The sequence below is a fragment of the Chinchilla lanigera genome, unplaced genomic scaffold, assembly GCF_000276665.1.
Source record: "Chinchilla lanigera isolate Chin_1 unplaced genomic scaffold, ChiLan1.0 scaffold00025, whole genome shotgun sequence".
Lineage (NCBI taxonomy): Eukaryota > Metazoa > Chordata > Mammalia > Rodentia > Chinchillidae > Chinchilla > Chinchilla lanigera.
This window is the reverse complement of record NW_004955426.1, coordinates 18,214,675-18,238,728: the sequence shown is the minus strand read 5'-3', so window position 1 is coordinate 18,238,728 and position 24,054 is coordinate 18,214,675. Positions and strand designations below refer to the sequence as shown.

The following is a 24,054-nucleotide window of genomic DNA, read 5'->3' as shown; positions in this document are numbered from 1 at the left end:
TTTTTTGGTTTTTCTCCGGTACCGGGAACCGAACTCATGACCTTGCGCTTGCCAGGCAGGCGCTTTTGCCGCTGAGCTAAATCCCCAGCCCCTTTCCTGGATATTTTAACTAATCCTTTGCTGGCACTGAGGGATGACTGTTGTACTAAATGATAGTTTTTAAAAAGCAGTTTCTATCGAAATAAGAGAATGTTATTAAGAAAAATAAAAACTAATCGAATACAAATGAAAAATGGAATTGAACAGTTGGAGGAAGACTACTTTTCTTAAAATTTAATTTTAGTTTAAAAGTTTATGTTCAAATCAATCCAACCTTCAGGATTACATTTATAACAAGACTGACTTTTACACATGCTTTAGATTGTTACATATTTCAGTAATCTTGATGAGGGGACTAGGAATATTTCCATAAGAAAAGTGTATGAAAGTGTCATTTTTGAAAGATCAGTGAAGCATGTATGACATATTTTTTTTTAGTGTTTTGCTGTTGTGGTTTTTTTAAAAAAACAGTAGCAAAGTTTTATTAATGGTAGGAAAAGAAATAGCCTCTGCAAAGTGAGATTGGGCCAAGTCAAAGTAAGAAAAAGAAGTATGAGTGAGTGCACTGTTGAAGAGAGAACATAGTGGCCTAAAGGTGTAATTTAGGCATAAATCTGCGATAAAACCTGATGAACTCAACTCATTTTACAGGCCTATTTGGTGGGGTTTTGGGGTGTTTTTTCTGTTTGAGTTTTATTGTTTGTTTGGGGTTTTTTTCTCTTGTTTTGAGGTAGAGTTTTGCTATGCAGTTCAGGCTGGCCTTGAACTTACTTTGTTAACCCAGGCTGGCCTTGAACTTGCAGTGATCCTTCTGCCTCAGCCTCTCTTGAGTCAGGATTATAGGCATGCTCCACCATGCCTGGCCTAACCATATTTGTTTTAACTAGTCCAGTGTAAGGGTCTGGTCTAGTCTGGTTTGGTTCTGTAGAAGTACTTTTATTTTCCCCTTGTATTTGTCTTATATCTTGCTTTGCAAAGTTATGAAGTTCACAACTTTATACTAAAATGTAAGAAGGCTAGGCTGCTTATAAACACTTTTCTGCAGTCAGGTGTCATATAATTACATGTAAATGCATGATTTTCTTGTTTTTTTTGAGACAAGGTCTTGCAGTGTAGTTCAGGCTAGCCTTGAACTCACTGTGTATCCCAGGCTGGCCTCCAATTCATAGCAATCCTGCCACACACACATACAACCCCACCCCCTACCTAGCCCCCCCCCACACACACACACCCAGTGCTGGGATTACAGGTTTGTGCTACCATGCCCAGCTTAAGTGTCTGGTTTTTGTATAAAAATTTGACTAGCAGTTTGGCAGGTAAAAGCATATTTGAAAAGACAGGATCAGATTTTGACACTCTCTAGTAGTCTCTTCAATTTATGTTCATAAACCTTGCCACCCCCACCATGTACTTTTTCAAAATGTATTGGATTAATACTAACTTTTTAATTGGTTTAACTAATCCAGGAAAGGGGCTGGGGATTTAGCTCAGCGGCATTATCTATCCCTAAATTTTGGGGATAGTTTCAATTATTGCTACACTCTGAGTAACACCATGTTACACATTCTAATCTGTATATCTTCATGTTTTAAGTATGATAGAAAAAGATTTTGTTGTGACTTTATGGTTGGTGAGTATAGGTAGGGATTTTGTGCAGCACCCAAAATAAATATGAAAGAGAAAAAGGGTGTTAGTTTTTGAGGAGCATATTCTACTCTGCATTGACAGTTTAAGGGGAGGAGATATATGAGAGGCAAACACGAGTTTTATTGACTGTGTAGCTGTCTATGAAAAGACAGAACCTGGTGCTACAGGTTAATAACACTATGTGGAATGAGTACATATGAGGCTGACCATTGTTGATTGAAAGCTGGATGATTACACAAGACTGGCAGGTCAGAGACAGTTCCTGTAATGGTTAATGAATGTTAGAAAAAAATATGAGATTGTGAAGTAGAGTCTAGGTATGGTTTAAGAAGGGAGAGTTTAGTTAGTTTAGATTTAAGAGGACAGGATTGAAAGAGCACCTGGCTCTGATAATGACAGTGTGGCCTTGGGCAGTTCAGAAATGTTTACCTTTTGGTGATTATATCTTGGGGCTTTTGTTTCCTCTTTCTATGTAACAAGAATTTGTCTTGAGACTCAAACTACTTTCTGGCCACTTTTAATAAAAGGAGAATTAAATGGGTAGACCTTAGCTCTCTGTGTTTTGTTTGAAAAAATAACAACTTTCCTCATTTGTGTAAATATTTGATTTGGAGAAAGCATTCTCTTGTTTTAAAAGAGTTCCACCCACCTCTAAAATTCTGTGAGGAATATAGTTTTATGCTAATTATTTATGGGTCTTATGATTTTAAAAATATGAAAGAGAAACCATTTGATCCCACTCAAAAAACAAAGGTAAATGTCTGTTAATCTTTTATTTTAATTAACTGCTTTCCTATCTGCGTTCAAAATGATTTTAATATGTAATTTTACCATTTTGTTGGCTAATATTACCATAACTGGTTTTCTGGAAAGGTGTATACAGTTTTGGCTCTTATGTAATTTAGATAAGCTTTTGTCTTGGGTGGCATGTATTGTATGTCAAAAACGCATTCTGAGTCAGGAAAGTCAGTTATCTAAATATATTTATAAAGATTCTTGATACCATAAAGTAGCTCTTATTTTCCATTTTTAATGGTGTTGATAGTTCCCCTTTAATTTGTATGTATAATGATCATTATCTATTACCATTCTCTGTCCAACATTGTGCATAAGCAATAGAAGATAAAAATTACTGAAATTGTAAACAGTTGTGTTATATTATGAATATGTATGAAAGTGTTTTGTAACTCAAAATGTTGGATAAATTTATTCTTGGAGGGCTGAGGGATATAGCTTAGTGGAACAGCAGGTGCTTAGCACACACAAGTCCCTAAGTTCAAGCCCCAGTACCAAAAGAAAAAAAGAACTTTTGATAAATAAGGTACAGGACTCTTGGTAAAGCCACAAGTATATCACATATGTAGAGAATCCCTCATGCTCATGCTCTTGCTCAGCTGCTTTTAAATTTTTAATTTTCACTTTTAAGTGAATGTTAGAGACTTGAGAATTGAATGATCTGAAATACTGTACAAAGTTAGTGAAGCAAACTTTGTCTTTTTTGTTTGAAACAGACTTATAAAGAGCACTTAGAAGGACAGAAACATAAAAAAAAAGAAGCCGCACTGAAAGCATCACAAAATACTAGCAGCAGCAACAACTCCACTCGTGGGACTCAAAATCAGCTACGTTGTGAGCTCTGCGATGTGTCTTGTACAGGAGCAGATGCATATGCTGCCCACATTCGTGGTGCCAAGCATCAGAAAGTAGGCATTTTTTCCCACACAGCCTTATGTTTTACTCTTTTCTTTTACTTTTTCAATGGTGGATTAAGTAAAGATTGCTTTAGCTGGTTGTGGTTCTGCATGCCTGTAATTCCAGCACTTGAGAGACTGAGACAGGAGGATTGCTGCAAGTTTGAGGCCAGCCTGGGCTATAAAATGAGTTGAAGATCAGCCTGAACTGCATGGTGAGACCCTGTCTCAAAAATACAATCCAAAAAAAAAAAAAAAATACTACTTTAAATTTGAAAAACTCTACATTATGTGCTAATATATATAAAGTGACATCAAGTAGTCATTGCTTATAAGGAAGAAAATAAGAGCCCTTTCTTTAAATTGAATTAAACCACTTTTTTTTTTCCTTTTTTTTTTTTTTTTTTTTTTCTCTTGGAGACAGGGAGGGTCTTGCTATGTATGTAGCTTAGGCTGCCCTCATATTCACTCTGTAGCCCAAGCTGACCTCTAACTCACAGTGATCCTTCTGCCTCAACGTCCCTGAGTGCTGGGATTACAGGTGTATACCACCATGCCCAGCTAATTTTTACTTCTTTCAGACGTATAATTTTAGATTGGCTTGCAGGTGGCCAAGTCATTTTATTTTTCCTTGCCTGTTTCCTCACCTGCAGTGATAAACATGTATGGATATCTACAGCAGACATTATCTTGTGTCTTGTGTGTAAAAACATAAAATTGAGGAAAAAAGGCAAAAATATAATTTTTACTTTATAATGTCTTTTAGACGAAGTTTAAAAAATCTATGCTTTTTAGTTTCCTGACAAATAAATGTGCTTTTGTTTTATAGGTGGTTAAATTACACACAAAACTCGGTAAACCTATCCCTTCAACAGAACCAAACGTTGTTAGCCAAGCTACTCCTTCAGCAGCTGTCTCTGCTTCAAAACCGACTGCCTCTCCTTCAAGCATTGCAGCAAGCAATTGTACTGTGAACACTTCATCAATTGCAACTTCTTCTGTGAAAGGTCTTACAAGTACAGGAAACTCATCTCTTAATAACACATCCAACACTAAAGTATCAGCAGTGCCTACCAATATGGCTGCCAAGAAAACATCTACACCGAAAATAAACTTTGTTGGCAAGTACTGAAGATTCTGTTTTCCTTCTGTCAAAGTGATGTTTTTTCTATATTGCAGGTTCTGCATATGTTCTTGAAGTGTCTCCCAGCCCCTTTCTCTGCATATCTGCCCTCCTTTTTATTTCTTTTTGTCTGTGATTTACTGGTTTCTTCCTTCAGCTATACAGATTTAACTTTCCTAGTTGTTCATACACACACACCCCTTTTCCCACTTCACTAATCTTCCTAATTACCCTAATTCCCTCTCTGCTTTTGTTTTGTTTTGGTGTTTTGCATGATCCTGAGGATTGATCCCATGTGTGCCAGGGAAGCACTGTACCACTGAGCTACATCTCCAGCCCCTACTTTCTCTTCTTTTGGTCTTCCTGTCCAGCCTACAGTCTGCTATAGTGTTTCCATTACCTTTTGATAAAAACTGACTTCAGAATTCACCAAGGACTGATTGCCAGGTCTAGTAGTTAGTTTTCAGTTTCTCCCTGTGAACCTCCATTTGACCCAGTTGGCTGCTATACCATGCACCTTAAGATGCTTCTCTCCATCTCTTTTATATGTCCATCCATCCCTTTCTCAGGTATCTATTGATTTTCTCTGCCTGGATGTTCATTAAATAATAGTATTCCTAGGATTCTGATTATGGCTTTGGTATCACTATACTTAAGTATTTAAGTGTTCCTCATCCATTTTAATGTGTGCAGTGACTTTAAAATCTTTTTCAGCAAATTGAGAACTCCTGAGTTTGAGAACTATATTTTAGGGATTCATTTGTCATCCTTTATGGCTTTGTTTCTAGTGTAGCCCATTCTGTACCATGAATCCATTACAACATACCACAAAAAGTAATGAAAATTGCTGACTTTAAAGTGGAAAACTTCACTAAGATTTATTTCCTCCCATTTCCTTACTGTCTCTTCAGTGTTTGAAGAAAAATTTGTTTTCATAGCTCTTACCTTGTTCTATAGGCCTTTGAAAAAGTGTCTTCTTTAGAGCTTTGTATTTTATTGCATCTATTCTCTTCAACATAATTCTCATGCTCTTAGTCATTTTATTGAAATACTCATATCAAGTCATGTTAGTCTTCATTGGCAGGCAGGGTGTGGTGGCGCACACTGTAGTCCCAGCACTTGGGAGGCTGAGGCAGGAGGATCAGCCCAAGTTCAAGGCCAGTCTGAACTGCATAGCGAGACACTGTCTCAACAAAACAGAACATCTTTATTGGCCTTCTCCTTGAATATAAGTCTATTTCTTAATTATGTCAGGTAAGATCCTTCATAATATGACCCCTAGCTGCCTTCCCAGCTTTATATCTCATCATCTCTACCTAGACAGGAATTCACATTGTAGTCTTCAAAGGCTTAAAAGCAGAAATTCACAATTAATATAATACTCTCTTGAATAAAGCATTAATTTTAATAGATGATTAGAATGAAAACTGTGATTTATAGTTTCTATTTCTTAAAGGTTCTTTATTCTTTCAATTTAGGACAACAGCAGTAAAAAATCTTGTGTAAATAACACTTGGTATAAGTTAATGTCTGATTTCATTAGATAAGTTGTTGAAGGAAAGAAACAGTGATAAAACCTCAATAGGTTTCATTTCCTTCTCTAATGGAAAATACGATTTGAACTAAGTTTTCCATGAAAACCGATTATTGAACTTAACTTTGACTGAAAGAAGTATTTGTTCAGTCCTTTGGCAGAAAATTAAGGTATTAAATTTAGCATGTACCCTTTCAAGTAGTAGCTGTTTACTTTTAGATACTTGATGGGGGCTGGAAGGTATTTTTGGATTTGGGAGATAGAGAAAAATTACATATATATTTCATTTTTTAGAAGCTATGTATGTTACATGGTTTTTTTTTTTTTTGTTTTGTTTTGTTTTGTTTTGTTTTGTTTTTCTCCGGTACCGGGAACCGAACTCACGACCTTGCACTTGCCAGGCAGGCGCTTTTGCCGCTGAGCTAAATCCCCAGACCCTATGTATGTTACATGGTTCTTTAAAGTTCTCATCAGTAGTATTGTTTATGAACAGAGTTTGAGTATTGGTAGAAAACCCAGAACTTTATCTGAAGTTTTCATTGTGTAGATTTATACATTTATGTGAAATTAAAATCACGATAACTCTGATGCTTTTCTAGGTGGCAATAAGCTACAGTCCACAGGAAGTAAAACAGAAGACTTAAAAGGAACTGAATGTGTAAAAAGCACTCCTGTCACTTCTGCTGTGCAGATTCCAGAAGTAAAGCCAGACGTAGTGTCAGAACCAGTCACACCTGCATCTCTTGCTGCTTTGCAGAGTGATGTGCAGCCAGTGGGCCATGATTATGTGGAGGAGGTATTGATTTGAGAATATGCCATTGCTGTGAAATTGGATAAATTGGAAGAAGTGCATTGCTTTGTTGCATGCATGCTCTGTGTGTAAAATTAAGAGTTAGGTTACGTAGGAAGGAATATCAAGAGTCTGTTGTAAAGTAACGTCATCTCCTTTAGACTTGCCACTTGTTAACTTTTACATCTTTTTCTCTGTAAATACTGTTACTGTGATGTAAAGTACCTTTCCATTTATTTGACAGACACTTCTATACTTCAACTGGTGTAAAATATTAAAAATTTTAAAATTCTTAATGGCAAAAATATTGATGAGATCTCAGTATATCTCCTTTTGAACAATCATTTAGATTTATGTGTACAATTAAGGTTGCTGATGTATAACAGGGGTCGTTTGTTTAGTTTTTCAAGCTGATTAGAAAATTTCTTGTTTTATGTGTCCAGTAAATGGAGAGGCAAAGGGATATCAGAGATGCTTGCATAAATACTTGTTGTTAGCAGAAAATCGTACAGTGTGACGGCACTACTATTTGCTTTCATTGTAGAACATGTATAAGTTTCCTGTCGGTGTGGTAGCACATGCCTGTTATCCCAACACTCAGGAAGCTGAGGCAGGAGGATCACTGTGAGTTCGAGGCTGGCCCAGGCTACTTAAGCGAGTTGAAGGCCTGCCTACACTACATAGCAAGACCTTGTCTCAAAAAAAAAAAAAAAAAAGAAAAGTTTCCTGAGCTTTACTGTCACCTGTAAAATTTGGGTCTTCCCAATGAAGTTGTAAAGGTTAAATGACATTAAGTACCTAGCACAATGCCTAGTGTATAGTAGATTTTTGGCAAATGTTACATCTTTGGAAATAGTAAGATTTGGTTGTCTTTTTTTAAGAAAAAATTTTTTAACCCAAGCACCCTAATTTCTAAAGATGTATTTTAATTCAGTAATCCTGAACTTTACAGAATTGCTTTCAGAGTCAATCTCTATGCATGTACAATTTGAACTTAGTATCCCTTACAGATTTCATAGTAACATAGTAATATTTGTCTTTCTAATGGTGCAGTTAGAAAAAATTCATGTTGACTTTCTTAAAGTTGCATCTATAAAGTATTACACTTTGAGAAATTGGCTGCCAAAGTAGTGTTTTTAACCATCATTATCTCCATCTCCAAGAACAATACTTGGCCAGCAGCAGGTGATTTAGTAACTAGTAGACAATTTAAGGTAGTGATGGTGAACCTTTCAGGGACAAGTGCCCAAACTGCAACCCAAAGCCCACTTATCACAGAGCCAGCACTGCTATTAAACCTGAATGCCAAGGTTTTAGTTTAGAAAAAACAACTCATACCTTAACATCTTTTGTCTTAAAAACAAATGACAACTCATGCCATAGGTTCATCATCACTGATTTAAGGCATCAAGCTACCTTTAGTTAGTGTACATACGGATAAAAGTATTAAAATGACTTATAACTTACAATCCTGACCTATAACCCTCTCTACTTGGGGAGGCTGGGGCTTAGATTGCAAGTTCAAGGCCAGTTTGGGCAGTTTACCAAGACCTGTCTCAAAAGGATCTGAGGATATGGTAGAGCTCTTGGCCTAGTATGCATGGTGTGGGTGTGTGCATGAAAGATTTACAAAAGCATAAATATGTTAACATCTTGTATGCTGCGGTTCTTAACTTTTAGTATGTTTCTGTCTTTTAAAAAAAAAACTTACATTACCACTTCTTTTCCCCATTAAAAATAGTAGTTGCCTATAAACATCAAAGAATTTTTTAGGGTTTACAAATGAAATCTTACAATTTTACCTGTTTTCTCACCTCAAGGTACGGAATGATGAAGGAAAAGTAATTCGATTCCATTGTAAACTATGTGAGTGCAGCTTTAATGATCCCAATGCTAAGGAAATGCACTTAAAAGGACGAAGACACAGACTTCAATATAAAGTAAGTTTGTTTAACTTACTTTTTTTTTTTCCTAGTACAACTCAGAACATTCACACCTCAAAACTCACCTTGACCGTGACTGCCCTTCTAAGATTCACAGGTAGTCTTGATAGACTTAGAATTAAAATTTTTTATTCATAAGTTATACTTAGGAACAATATAGCCGTTTTCTTACCAATGTTAGTAGCTGGCAAAATGAAACTGAAATATTTGAATCAAGTAATCAGGTCAGTAATGATAATTGCTTCACAGAGATCATTTGAACAAAGTATCAGGTCTCCACTTACCTCTTTTATCTTGAAAAAACTCCCAGTAAAGTAAATTTGAGATCAAGTGATACATTAAAAAAATCCCATGGGTTACCTTACACTAGGAATTCTTCATTGAATATATTTCAAGTATTAAGATAAAGCAAAATATTTAAAAGTTTATAAATAGGGCTGGACTAATTCACTAGGTGCATATTTTTTCTTTTTAAACACATGAGTGGTGAAACAGGCTAGTGAGGGACGGTACTTTTATAGGAAAAGAAATCTTTTAACCTCAGTACAGACACTTAGAATCATTTATTTATAAACAGTTAAAATTGAACATCAGTCCCCTAAGGACTTCATACGACTTTCTGTTGATCACCACTAAGTTATATAACTTTTACAGACTAAGGCATTTTAAACATGAATAATTAAGCATTTTAAGTAATGTATTCTGAATCTTTCTCTGATCACACTTAATTTTACTTGTTAATAGAAAATTTATAACTTAAATCTTCATTGGATGAAAGAATATGGAATTGTAGGATTAAACATAAAGGTAGATCTAGGAGGGTCTGCTATTTTAAATGTCTTGTCTATATTAACAGAAAAAAGTAAATCCAGATTTGCAAGTGGAAGTGAAACCCAGTATTCGAGCAAGAAAGATCCAGGAAGAAAAAATGAGGAAACAAATGCAAAAGGAGGAATATTGGCGAAGAAGGGAAGAAGAAGAACGATGGAGGATGGAAATGAGGTATTATCTTAAGTTTTTTTTCTTCCTCTTACTGGGAATCTCAGGACTTTGTGCTTGCCAGGCAGGCACCTTGCTGCTGACTTATATCCCTGGCCAAATCTTTAATTTTTAATACCATGGTAGTAAACGGTTCCTCTTTTCTTTTTTTTTTTTTCCTTTTTCTTTTTCTTTTTTTGGTACTGGGAATCAAACTCAGGACCTTGTGCTTGCCAGGCAGGCGCTTATGCCACTGAGCTATATCCTGTTCCTGGTTCCTCTTTTCTTAAAAAACTTCAATATTCTGAGTGTATGGCTCCCATTCAGAGCAGTCCATATTTATTTAATATACTTCCAGTATTTAGTAACATTCTAGGTAAAGGAAATATATTTATTAAAATTAAATTTTTGGTTCTACTATACTTGACTATGGCTTGATATTAGGAATTTTGTTATAAGTGGTTGCCATATATATTAAATACATGAACAAATAGTTTCATCTTATAAATAAGTGCTTTAGTTTAAAAGAAGAAAAATATAAATATGGGTACCTGATAGCACTATCCTGAATTTGATAGATTATAGATACATATTAATAATTAGTTATTTATTATTTATTTATTTATTTGGGGGAATGTACTGGGAATCTACTCAGGACCTCATGCTTGCCAGGCAAGCACTGCCCCTGAGCTAAATAAAAGAGACTTGTATTTTCAGAGACTGTAGGGAAGGAGAATTGAGATAACTTTCCTTCACAGATTCATTTATTCGTAAATATTATTTGTTTTATCTGTATCCAAATGTTAGCCTTTATTGAGAGACAACTCACCTTTAAACTGTACAATTCAGTGTTTTTTGGTAAACTATACAGTTCAGTGTTTTTTTTCAGAGTTGTGCAGCAGTTGCCAGAAACTATTTTTAAAAAATTTTGGGGTCCTGGAGTATAGTTCAGCAGTATAGTGCTTGCCTAGCAAGCATAAGATCCTGAGTTTGATTCTTGGCACCAAAAAAAAAAAAAAAACTTTATTAGTACATATTTGTAGTACATAATGATTACATTCATTGTGGGGAATTGGTACATGTACATAATACATCTCAATTCTTTTTTCTTCCTCTCCCCCTTCACCCCCTCCCTTTTTTTTTTTTTTAAATAGCATCAGATTTATTTTTCTTGTAAGTCCTTAAAAAGTAATTGTCATACATACAGATTAACAGTCACTTCCACTTCGGTCCTGATAAACTCCCCCTCTTGCCTCAGCCACAGACAACCGTTTTGGAATGTTTCACATAAATGGAATCATGTAATAATTGTCTTTTGTGTCTAGCTTCTTTGATTTTACATTATGCAGTGTTTTCTTTTTTTTTTAATGATTATTCTTGGTATATTTTAGGTATAAATAAAGATCACATTTACCATAGAAAACCTGTACTTGTACATGATTTAGCTTGATTCTTTTTTTTTCCATTCCCCTACCCTCCCTTCAACCCTTCTTTCCCTCCCCATTTACAAAAGCTTTTTTTAAATTAGATTTTATTGGTACATTTTAGAGATACATAACAATACATTCATCATAGAGAATTTGATACAACTTGTTTTGTTTCCTCATTTCCCTGCCTTCCCTTTAAAAAGCTTTGTTTCCATTTTTTCCATCTTATCTCATTTTTATTTTTCCTTTCTTTCTTTTCCTCCTCTCCCCCTCTTATTCCCCTCCCCGTTTGAACATTTTCTTCCTATTTACAATATCTATTATACATTTTGGTCCTTATTTACACATTTGGTTTCTCAGACCAGAGAAACAATGTGGTATTTACACATGTGTCCAGCGTATTTCACTTAGGAGTATGGTCTCAAGGAGACATTATGCCATGTTTTCATTGTTTTATGACTGAATATAATGTGCAGGTTTATTTGCTTGTTATTTTATTTGTTTTTGTTTTGTTTTGATTTGACACCGGGTTTTGTTATGTAGTTCAGTCTGGCCTTAAACTCATTTTATGTAGCCCAGGCTGTCCTTAAACTTGCAGTGATCATCCTACCTCGACCCCCCAAGCGCTGTGATTACAGTTGTGCACCGCTGTGCCTAACTCCTATATTCTGTAGTTGTATCACATTTTGTTTATCCATTCATCTGTTAATAGATATTTGAGTCACTTCTATGTTTTGGCTACTGTGAGTACTACTGCTGTGAAGTTTTAAGGGTATTGTTTGTTTTATAGTACTGGGGATTAAATCCAGGGCCTTCACTCCGAGCTCCAGCTCCAGCTCCAGCTCCAGACCCAGACCCAGACCCAGACCCAGACGCAGACCCAACCCCAGACCCAGACCCAGACCCAGACCCAGACCCCTCCCCACTTTCCCTTTGGAGACAGAGTCTCACTAAGTCGCCCAGGTTGGACTCAGAGTTGCTATCCTCCTTCCTCAGCCTCCCAGAGTGCTGGGAGTTAGAGCCCAGTTTGGGCAATTTAGAAAGATGCTGTTTTGAGATTAAAAAGCAGTAGGGATGATACAGGGAAGAAGTAGCTCAATGCAAAGGCCATGGCTTCAATCCACAGTAGTATGGGGAAAAAAATGATTTACTCTAGTAGATATTTTAAAGAAATTAAACCGGGGATGATGTCACATGCTGTAATCCTAGCATCCAGGACACTGAGGCAGGAGGATCACTGTGAGGGCAAGGCCAGCCTCAACTGCATAGGAAGACCCTTGTCTCAAGAAAAATTAAATTAAATTAAATTTAAATATTCATTTTTGAAGAATGTTTGCATTTTAATTATATTAAGATAGGACTAAGTATATTTAAAAATTAGAATATTAGACTAAATACTGTTAGTGTTGTGCAAAGTGAACTCTACAGTAACTATATTTTCCCCTAGAATATTGAGGAACCAGCTTTACATTTTTTACATGTGTGTGGCTTAAGAGAAGCAAACAAGATTGTCATATCTACTTTCATATTCAATGTGTTATACCATATGTTGCCTCTGGATAGCTATTGAATACATACAATAAAAACAAAACAAACAGGAACAAAGTGGCGAATAAATGTATGTAGAAAATAATTTTGACCTCGTGGATCCTAAGAAGGGATCTCAGGGACCACCAGGGGTCTGTGGACCACACTGTTACTTATTTTACCAGTGAAATATTATTAAATGTATGGCTGCTTTTGTTGCTATATTGATGTTCTGTATTTCTCCTGATGTAAAATTTTTGCTTTTTTTTTTTAATCTGCTGTTAATTTGTACACACTTCCTACATTTTACTTCCCCTTTAATATGTGTTTAAATGCCTGTCAAGTGAGGAATGGATAAAAAAGATGCAGTGTTTTTATACAATGGAGTATTACTCATGTATAAAGAAAGAGAAACCCGAGGCTATTATAAGTAAATGGATGCAAATAGAGTCCATACTCATAAGTGAAATAAATCAGACCCACATGTATAAACATCATATTGTCTTCCTAGTGTAAGAACCTGAAAGAGTAAATAAAATCCAAAAGGTACAATATATACTGTGAAAGGGAAAGAAATTGCTTAAAGGGAAGGAACAACTAGGATGAGAGAAAGAAGGAAGGGAAAAAATATATATGTATATACACAGGATAGTTGGGACAGTTGTAGTGCTGATTTCTGCTGGTCTATTGAAAGGAACAGTTAATGCTTAAATTTTTTTCTTCTGTTTCATTTTTTTTTTTTTTTTAACCAATTTTGCATGCTTATATCTGGTAATCTGAACAACTAATTTGAAGACAACAATATGCAGTGTAACAACCATTGTTGAATTCTTATCTTGTTTAGTGAAATTTTGTATTCTAATTTATAAATTTTTATTCTTTTTTTAAAAATTGAATTTTTAAAAAATAAATAAAAATAACTTTTGAAACTTCTGTCTTCGTGTAATATGTTGGAGAATTTTCTCAGGGCCATGCATTAATTTCATCTTTATGCGTATATCAAATATGTGCTAAGCATGAATTAGTAAGCAATTAAAAGCCTCTGCTGACATTTAACATAAACATCTTTAGTAGTAGCAAGTGAAATACTCAACACTGAATTGAACATGATTTTCAAGAACAGTTAAGCTGTTTTTACTCTTTTATCTTCTTAAACCTAAAATTAAGATAAAAGTGAAGAGGGTTTATGTCTTCAGTTAGACAACCTAACAGTGCTAGTTGACAAGCATACTCATTTCTTACATTTTGTGTACAACAGATTTGTTAGTAAAGCTTTACCAAAACTACTGACAGGTAGCTCTTCCCTTGAGAGATCTTGATATACTAGTTTAAAGTTAAATGTGAGGATAGAGGCTGAGGGTGTAGCTCAATGGTAGAGTGTTTTTGTAGCATGCACAAGTCATGGGTTCAATCCTCAACACTGCAAAAAGATTTTTAAAAAGAAGAAACAAAGCAGGGGTGAAACAAAGAGGGAAAGCAAAGGTGGAAAATGGTAGAACCAGTTCTCAAAATGGTGACCAAAGCCAGGTGTAGTGGTACATGCCTATAATTCCAGCATTCTGGGGGTGCTGAGGCAGGAAGATTGAAAGTTTGAGCCCATCCTGGAGGACTTAGTCAGACCCTGTCTCAAAAATAAAAAAATTTTGTAATGGGCTAGGGTTGTAGCTCAGGGCAAAAGACCTAGGTTCCATCTCTAATACTCAGGGAAAAAAAAACAGTTGACCAATAAAGCAGACTATGCACCTAGATTCCTATGTTTAATTTCATCTCATGGGTCTTTTATTTGGTATTTATAAGTCATTTTTAATCTGAACTGGTGACTCTATAAAGTTTCATAAAAACCCTGATGACCTTGCTGATACAGCGTGTATTTTTTAATCCTAATAGATACTAGGAGCTGAGTCACTGCTGTTGTTTCTAGCCGGGACATTCCCTTTCTGCCTTACATAGTCCCTGTTGTTCTTGATATGTCCCAATGAATTTGACTGTCTCATTAAGTGTAAATTACCTCTTCCCAATGTTTTGCATCGATTTTTCTGAGTAGAGGAGTATCTTTTACCTGTGTCATAAATAGAAAACTTGTATATATTTTAAGAGGTTCTTTCTAAGGGACAAAATGGAAGAATCAGTTTCTTTAAGGATGTGAAGAAAATGCCTAAATGTCATATAGGAACAGTAGGTCTTCCAAATAGTATTGATTGGACCCAAAAGATGTAGGAATTGGGTTTACAAATCCTAGCTTAAAAATTGAAGAGAATGGAAGTAAAGCTGGAATTTGTAATGTTTACTCTTTCTACTTTGTCTTTAAGCTGTAAAGTTTTTTTGTTTCATTTTGTTTTTTGTCTTTTGGAGATAGGGTTTCACTATGCAGTTCAGGCTGGCCTTGAACTCACTATGTAGTCCAGGCTGGCATCGAACTCACATTGATCCTCCTATCTTAGTCTCCTGAGTACTGGGAGTATAAGTGTGCACCACTAAGCTGTAAAGTTTTATTGTTTCTTCCTTTGTTCTAATTCTCTCCCATTTCTTTTCTATCTCTTTTCCCTTCCTTCTCAATGAAAGAAAATAAAAGACATTGGGTAAAGTAGGGAAGAAGAAAAGTTACCTAGGCTGATTAGTGTGGGGCTGATTTGCTTTTTATGTCATTATTGATGCAAGTTCTTGGCTTCTATTTTTCTTCAGTGTCCCTAATATTATTCCTTGTGTTTCAGGCGTTACGAAGAGGACATGTACTGGAGAAGAATGGAGGAAGAACAGCATCATTGGGATGATCGCCGCAGAATGCCTGATGGAGGCTATCCTCATGGTCCTCCAGGTCCATTAGGTCTTCTGGGAGTCCGACCAGGCATGCCTCCTCAGCCACAGGGCCCTGCAGTGAGTGGCCACTTCATTTATATTATTAGAAGGTAGTTGGTTTAGGGAGGTACTTTGTAGACTTAAATAGTCTTGTCTTGATGAAAATTTTTCATCTGATTTAGAATTTTCTCTCTTTGCTGAAGGCTCCCAATTCAAGTGCCTTTAATGCATATGGACTTTATAAAGTTTTGTTTTCAGTATTTGCTAAGTTAGGGAAAATGTCTGCTTTTGTTAATTATTCTTGCACATAAGAGGCTTTTTTGTCTTTGTTTCTAGGTTACAAGGGACAGCTAATTCCTTTGATTTTGTTTATTTTTTTACCTATTTTTTTAACTGATACATGAAAACATAAGAATTGTATATATCATTAGTATTTCCTTTCAGTAACAGAACCTTTTTTCTTTGAATCCTAAACTTTTTCTTTTTCTTTTTTTTGACAGTAGTGGGGATTGAACCCAAGGGTCTTCCCACAGAGTGTGTGCCCAGCCTTTTTTATTTTGAGACAGGGGCTTGCTAAGTTGCCATGGCTAGGCTTGAATCTACTATCCTCCTGTCTCAACCTCAGAGTGTTTGGGATTACAGGCATGTACCACTGTGCCTAGCAATAATCACTGGCTTTCAAGGTTTATTAGACATCATTTCAACGCTAAGTTGAACTCAGTCCTGGCCCTCTTGCTTAGCTTGTACAGTGCCTGGGTTTGATTACCAGCACTGGAGTGGGGAAAAACAGCATTTTATAGCCTTATATGTGTGTGATATGTTTTTACTCATTTTGAGACAAAATGTTTATATACATACATAAACGTGGTCATGAAATAACTTTCCATAATTTATATTTTTGTTTTACTGAAATTAATAAGCATAGAAGATAGTTTTAAGTGGACATTTTGCTTAACTTTCTTTAAGTGGACATTTTGCTTAACTTTATATAGTTGAAAAATAATAGTTTACTTTTGCTCAGAAAAAGCATCTTAAAATAACTTTTCTCTCTAGCCTTTACGTCGCCCTGACTCATCTGACGACCGTTATGTAATGACAAAACATGCAACCATTTATCCCACTGAAGAGGAGTTACAGGCAGTTCAGAAGATTGTTTCTATCACTGAACGTGCTTTAAAACTTGTTTCAGACAGTTTGTCTGAACATGAGAAGAGCAAGAGCAAAGAGGGAGATGATAAGAAAGAGGGAGGTAAAGACAGGTGTGTTTTGAAAGTTGTTTACCATGTGTAGTTTTTGTTTTTCTTATATGGACTTCCTACATTTACAATAAGATTAGAAAGACTGATGTCTGATTGTCTTAACTATACTTACGTTAGATACATGAAGTACTCAAGTGCTTTATGCTAAAATATTAAATACAGTTTCACCGACAGTTTCAAACTTTGTAATTTTAATCGAATTTTAAATTTATATAAAAATATATGGGATCTGTTTCAAAGCAGCCTTTACAGTTTTCCAGTTGCATTCAGCTGCTGTTCTAAATTTTTAATTGTTTGTTACATCTGTCCCCCAATCTTGGTTTTAATAACCATTTTCTGACAGCACTGAATGTAAAACATGACCTAAGACAAAGCTTTAGTAGTGTCTTTCATACCAAGTTTGTATTATGATCTATAACTTTCTCTTTTCTCTTTATCATTTGGATGTTTTTGCCCTCAGTACTGGGGATTGAGCATGGGAAACTCTTAACCTACTTCCCCAAGCCTTTCTTTGTTTGTTTTGAGACAAGGTCTCTCTAAGTTGCCCAGGCCAGCCTTGAACTTCAGCATTTTGAATAGATCAGTTTTACCTATAAACCATGCTCAGTTTGCCATTTGAAAATATTTTTGTATTAATATTAAGCAGCACACTGACTTAAAAAAAAATAGGGACTTTGCAATTGTCCATGTGAGAACTTAGCTCTTACTTATTTTTAATCCATATTGCTTATTCCAATGAACTGTAATTAAAAATACCTCATTTTTAATGGTAGTGTAGATGATAATTTTAGTCATATAAAAGTCATTTACTACTGTGTGTTTAGAGAATATCGTGGTTCTGGTTGAGAAATGTGATTATAATATGAGTGGATTTTGCTACAGAGCTTTGAAAGGAGTGTTGCGAGTGGGAGTATTGGCAAAAGGATTACTTCTCCGAGGAGACAGAAATGTCAACCTTGTTTTGCTGTGCTCAGAGAAACCTTCAAAGACACTATTAAGCCGTATTGCTGAAAATCTACCCAAACAGCTTGCTGTAAGTATTATGGAAATGTTAAATTTACCCCTTGTCTACTTCAAAAGTTTTTGGCAGAACTAACTGTGCTTCAGTTTAAACCACAGCCAGCCTTTCAAATTTGATTTGGCTTTCCATATTGAATTTTTTGCTTAATGGTGCAAACTGATGAAACTATTTTCTACTTTGTCTTTTTAGGATTTATAGTGCTATATTTGACATAAAGCCATCTTGCTAATTTATTTTAAAAATGTGAAGTTGTAGTATGTGTCATCCTTTTCCTGTTATTTTTCCAAGATTTGAATCATAAGGTGGTTTTTCAGAGCAGAAAGTGAGTTTTTTTTCTTTTTTAAATGAAGCCATGTATAGTAAGTAAGCTTAAATTTTTATAATTCCTGAACCTCTTGCTTACTTAGCTGAAAATGTTTTTAATAAAATGAGTTTTTTATTTGAATTTCTCCAGTTTTTTTTTAAATAAATTGCAATGATCCCCCTTATCCTAAGCAATATACGCTCTATATTTTTCCCTGTGCATGTCTGTGATTACATTTAATTTATTAATTGGCCATAATATGGTTAACAGCAGTAACTCACTATAGGCCTTAGCAACAACCTCAACCTTGGCATGATATTTTTTTCTTTTGTTTTCTTTCTTTTTTGAGATAGGATATTAACTGTATGTAGTCCACAGTGGTCTTTTGTTTTTTGGTTTTTCTCCAGTACTGGGAATCAAACTCACAACCTTGCACTTGCCAGGCAGGCACTGTAATACTGAGCTAAATCCCCAGCCCCTCCACAGTGGTCTTAAACTCCCCTTTGGCATATTTGACTTGCCAACCTTAGTCTCGCCCCTTTGAGGCCATTATTAAGTAAAATAAGGGTGACTGGAGTACAAACACCACCATAACTGTCATTCTGTTAACCAAGTTAAGTGGCCCCTCAGCAAGTAAAGTACATAGCTTGGATACATTTGGCAAACAGTGTTTCATATCAGGCCAGATGGGACAGGATGACTCACAATTTAGTGTTTTTTACTTCTGAAATTTTTTTCTTAATATTTTCAGTTGTAGTTGACCCCAGGTAACTAAAACTCTAGAAAGTGAAACGGATGATAAGAAAATTATTGTAGTTTGTTTTCTAATGTTTACAGTGGTAGGAAATACTTTTTTCTTGTTTTTATCCAGGAAATCTTGGCAATGTGCACTTAATAGAACTTTCTCTTTTTTGTAAAAACAAATTTGTTGTCTTTTTTTTTGTTGTTGTTATTGGCGTAAAACCAAATTTAAAAAGAAATTTTTTTACATTGTCAGACTGACAGATCAAAAATAATGACTCCTTGAATCATTTAGGGTATGGGTATTATTTCACAACTTTGCATTGTAAATTCTGGGATTGGTATTTCAGGTAATACTGATTCTATAGAATAATGCCTGACCATTATAGAGCAATAGATAACAAAGTAGATAGTATCAGATCCTATCAGAGTTAAGCACTTACTGTGGTTATGTTAATTTTATTCCAGATAATGAAGTTTCTTACTGTGGACAATTTTTTTTAAATATTAGGAACCAACAGAATTGGCATTCCGTGTCCACTTCTTTGTTGATAATGCTAGATCATTGAAGAGAATAAAAGATTTGGAAGCCTTAGAAAAATCATGGAATTTGCAGGAAACATCTTGATCCTAATAATGGTGCCTAGTAAACTACAGAGCAGAAAGTAACTGTATTCTAACTAAACCATTCAACAAACCTAAAAGATTACTCTTCCCAAATCTACCTGTTCTTATTGTATAAGTAGATAAGTAAAATAAAATTTGTGGCTGGGTGTAATGTGTCACGCCTGTAACCCTAGCACTCAGAAGGCTGAGGCAGGAGGATTGCTATGTTTTTTGAGGCCAATCTGGGCTACATAGTGAGACCCTATCTCAAAACCAAAAAAAAAATTTTTTTTATTAATTCTTCAGTAACATTAAGGTATTAGGTACAATTACTGCCCCCATTTTACAGAAACACACAAAGCAGGTAAATAATTGCCCACCTTCAAATCACTAATAACTGAAACATGTCTATCAAATTATAGTGTTTTGTTTTTTTCTAGTTATTGACTAGGCCTTTCTGATTATTGATAAGATGTAGATCTGTTCAATTCACAGAGAATGTACAGTGGGAATGGTTAAATTGTGGTTCCTGGATATTTGTTTTTTCTTTTTTTCACGTTCTGTAAATACAAGAGATAAATATCAGGACTGTATCTTTTATGCAAGAAGAGTTCATCATCTAAGAAGGACGTCATAGGCTACAGATAATAGTATAAGCTCAACAGAAAAATTTTGAAAATGAAATGCAAGAGATTAATGATACTGGCATATCCTACTAGCTTTCTGAGCAAAGTAGTATATGATCCAGTCCTTGTAAAATGGTTTAAAGGTAGTGAAAGCTAAGCCATAATGAAACTATTTTTGTCTGTTAATACAGCAAATCCAACTAATTTCTTTTATCTTCATTGCATAGGTTATAAGTCCTGAGAAGTATGACATAAAATGTGCTTTATCTGATGCAGCAATAATTTTGAATTCATGTGTGGAACCCAAAATGCAAGTCACTATCACCCTGACATCTCCAATTATTCGAGAAGAGAACATGAGGGAAGGAGGTTGGAAAGCCATTAAACATTCTACTCTTCTATTAGCTATGTTTTTCATTTACCTACTCTTTAAGATGGCATTAAGCCCTAGAAGGCAACATGCTGGCATTACATGTGAATTTGATAGATTTGACTTACTTAGCAACCAGTTTTAAGATCATTTGCACAAAGTAAATGTTCCTCTTAGTGATGTATTTTTTTATAAAACACTCATAATATGATTGGTTTTCTTGATTTTTTTTTTTTTTAATGCTAACCTCAGATTTCTGGGAAAAAAAACTTCAAAATTATTTTTACTGGCATAGTTGATACATAAAAAATGTTTGCTAGTAACTAGGGGCCACAACTTTAACTTCCATTAAGAAGTTCTTGTTCTTGCCTTGTCTCAAAAAAAAAAAAAAAAAAGACAAGAGAGTTTCACAAACAAAATTGGCCTAAAGTTCATAACACTTAAATATTTTAAAATATTTGTTAGGTTTGTAATTATGGATTTGGCTTATCCTAAGGTAAATATTTCCAGTTCTCTGAGGTTGCTCTTCAGTTTGGAGCACTGTCATCAATACAAAGCATCCCTATGTGTACAGATTTGGGCATTGGCTTGAATATCATACTAGAGATACTGAAAAATAAACATGTAGATATAGTTAATAAGTTATAGACAGTTCAGGATTTTTAAACTTTATTTGCAATTGTAAAATATGAAACTCTGCTGGTGCCAGCAATGTTGCTTTAGGGACTGTTCTGTAATATTTTCAAAGCTTCAAGAGCTTTTAAGCCAAAAAGCATGATCAGTCTGCAGTATGTTGGTTCTGTTGTTTTATGGGTCAGATAAAATTTACTTTGTTTCCTTTCATGTTGTTTCTATACATTTTGTTGAATATGTAATTACAGTCTACACTAATATTTCTTTGTGACACAGGTTGAAGAAAAAAGACTCTCAGTTACTGTCCCTTTAAATTTGTTTTCTTACAGCAAAGCAATTTTTTTTAAGGCACTGGGCTTTTCTCAACCCAGGAAAACAACATTTTACACAAAACATGATTGGGAGACATATCTAGTCTTACATACTTTTTATATATGCACCATTTTAGGATTTTTGTGTTTATCTCAGCTTTGCATCTAAAACTAAATGAGTTTGTGTAAGGGATCTTTTATTGTAAACTTGAATTTCCACTCAGGATCTGGCCATGGATGTTGCTGGAGAAAACAGTTCCTGAGTCAGTCTGATGAGGGTCGTATGTAGCATATGACCATTAGGATTTGAAATTTTAAAATCTAAAATGATACATTATAAATGTTGCTATATTTAGTATGCAGTTATACTTGTATAACCATTTGTCTTTATTTCAGAGTATATTTTGTCTAATTTAGACTTACTGTAGCATAAAGCAATTTTATATTAGTGTGAAGTTATTAGTGTGAAGTTAATAATAATTTGTGTAAATTATTTGATAATCTATCCCTTCTAAAGGAAACAAAATTATATTTTTGTCTGACCCAGACTTGAGTTAGAAGTACTGTTCTGAGTTCTGTAGCTATGATCATAAGGGAAATGGTCGGTCCAAAATTGAAAGATTTTGCTTCAAGACACTGAGCTAGGAAGTTGGATATGCAAAAGAATAGAAGCAGGGTAGAGTGAGCTTTCCTTGCTGTGCGTAACTGCAGCAAACGGTCTTTAGCTTCATTATGAAGATTGCTTCTTTCTTGCTGCAGAGTAACGGTATGTATTCTCTCTCACTGCAGCTCCTAGTGCTCTGTGTCTTAAAATCATTTAAAGCCTATAGCTTGCTTTGGGGAGTTAGTACAGGGGTTGAGGAAGGCTTTGCCGGAAGAAACATTGTTAATCATGAGACTTATTACTTGCGTATAGTATGGTAGCCTCTTTAATGTATAATGGCCGTATTGAATACAAAAATTTATTTAATAAAATTATTAAATTGTCCAAATAACTGTTAAATACATGACGGATCTATTTTATGGTACTGTGTTTGACAGTTATATACTTAGTGAACATTTAATTGACTTTAATGGTGAAATGTTCAAAATGCTCTAACCCTTGCTACAGAGTGTTTCTCTGCAGCAAATCAAGTATTGTATGTGTTTTTTTCCACCTGTAGCTCTATCAGGCCCGGTCCAAAGCCTTCTAGCAGAGGGGATTGATTCCTGTCAGGGGTTGCTGCCAAGACATCGGAAGGATTTTTGACCAAGGTTTTCAAAAGCTCAGTGTCACATCTGCCATTTGATCCAGGAGGGATTTTGGATGCAGAGTCTGGCGTTTATTGTCCTTTGTGTGGCTGTTTGTCTTCGTCTCTTCTAGAAATGAGCAGTGTTCACACTAGTTTTTAAATGGTTGAGTGGATTATATATTTTACATAACCATGTTAATTTAAATTAACATTCCCATTAACTTTTAATCATAAAATAGTGTGGACACAGCATGTCTTCTAATTGGTGATTAACCCCTTAAAATTAATGAAATACACTCATAGGATAAGAATTTGCATTTTGTTCTTATAAATTGATTTTTGTTTTCTTAACTGGGTGTTAGGCAATAAGTATGATTTTAGCACAATATATCTAAGGGGTTAATCCACTTGAAATACAAAAATGGGTGCAAAAATCCACACTCTAAATTTAATAAAAATTTCCTACTTATAGCTCTAATTTGTTTTTAACTTGCAGTAGGTACTTTGACATCTTTAAATTTGTATCAATTAAAATTTCTAAAGTTCTGAATACTTATATACAGAAAGAAAATTTTTCTTACATATTGGAGGAAATACAATTATGAATTAACATTAGATATTTAGGAACTTTTAGAAGGAAATCATACCTTATTTGCATTATAGCTTTAGCAAATAATAAGGGACATGGAAAGAGGTCCTTGAGCATGTTCTGCAAGCTTTGGGAAGTGGGAATGCTTTGCTTTGCTTTCTTTTTTACTTTTTACTTAACCGTGCTTTCCTGTGTACCTGTTCCTTATCCCAAAATACTTTTTTTCATATCCAAGTTATTTGTGTTCAGAAATTGGTCTCACAGGTTTTGGAATTACTACTGTTTGTGTCTTGATATAGTGGCCCTTAGCACCACGTCCCTTTTTCAGCATCTGTCCTCAGCGTACCAGAAATTTTGATGACACACTTGCTCCTCACAGGTCTTCTAGAAAATCTGTATTTGTGTGATTATTTGAAGAGCAAGAGCTAAGAAAAGGATATCTAGCCATGTGGTGGCACATGCCTGTAATCCCAGCATTTGGGAGACTGAACCAGGAGGATGGCTACAAAGTGCAAGGCTAGCCTGAACTACATAGCAACACCCTGTCCTGAAAAAAAAAGAAAAAAAGAGAGAGAAAAAAGGAGATATAATTCCTTACTAGTTTTAAGATAGACTTTTTAAAATCTTTTCTATTTAGAATAAGGGTATATTTTATCTTTTACAGTTTCTAAATCCTAATGATGAGATATGTACATTCATGTAGTTTGCCCAGATACCTTTTTCTTCCTCTTCCTCCCCCCGCCCCTCCCCGCCCCTTTTTTCTTCCTTTTCTTCCCCCTCCTCTTCTTAATTTGCAAAAGAGATGGGAAAAGGAAAGGGTAGACAGCTACTCTAAAGAGTAAAGGGCACCAAAAAGACCTCTCCACC

The 24,054-nt window shown here is 35.0% G+C and overlaps 1 protein-coding gene across 2 annotated transcripts in view; it reads left to right on the top strand.

The window, feature by feature from the left end:
• Zfr (zinc finger RNA binding protein) overlaps positions 1-24,054 on the top strand; it is a 58,409-nt gene that overhangs the window by 18,612 nt on the left and 15,743 nt on the right. For both annotated transcript variants that reach the window (XM_005386156.2, XM_005386157.2), the window contains exons 6-14: positions 3,198-3,389; positions 4,207-4,498; positions 6,634-6,830; positions 8,645-8,764; positions 9,624-9,769; positions 15,411-15,573; positions 16,549-16,754; positions 17,637-17,787; positions 20,280-20,421. In XM_005386156.2, the coding sequence (XP_005386213.1) occupies positions 3,198-3,389; positions 4,207-4,498; positions 6,634-6,830; positions 8,645-8,764; positions 9,624-9,769; positions 15,411-15,573; positions 16,549-16,754; positions 17,637-17,787; positions 20,280-20,421 (1,609 nt within the window). The remainder of the gene's footprint in view (positions 1-3,197; positions 3,390-4,206; positions 4,499-6,633; positions 6,831-8,644; positions 8,765-9,623; positions 9,770-15,410; positions 15,574-16,548; positions 16,755-17,636; positions 17,788-20,279; positions 20,422-24,054) is intronic.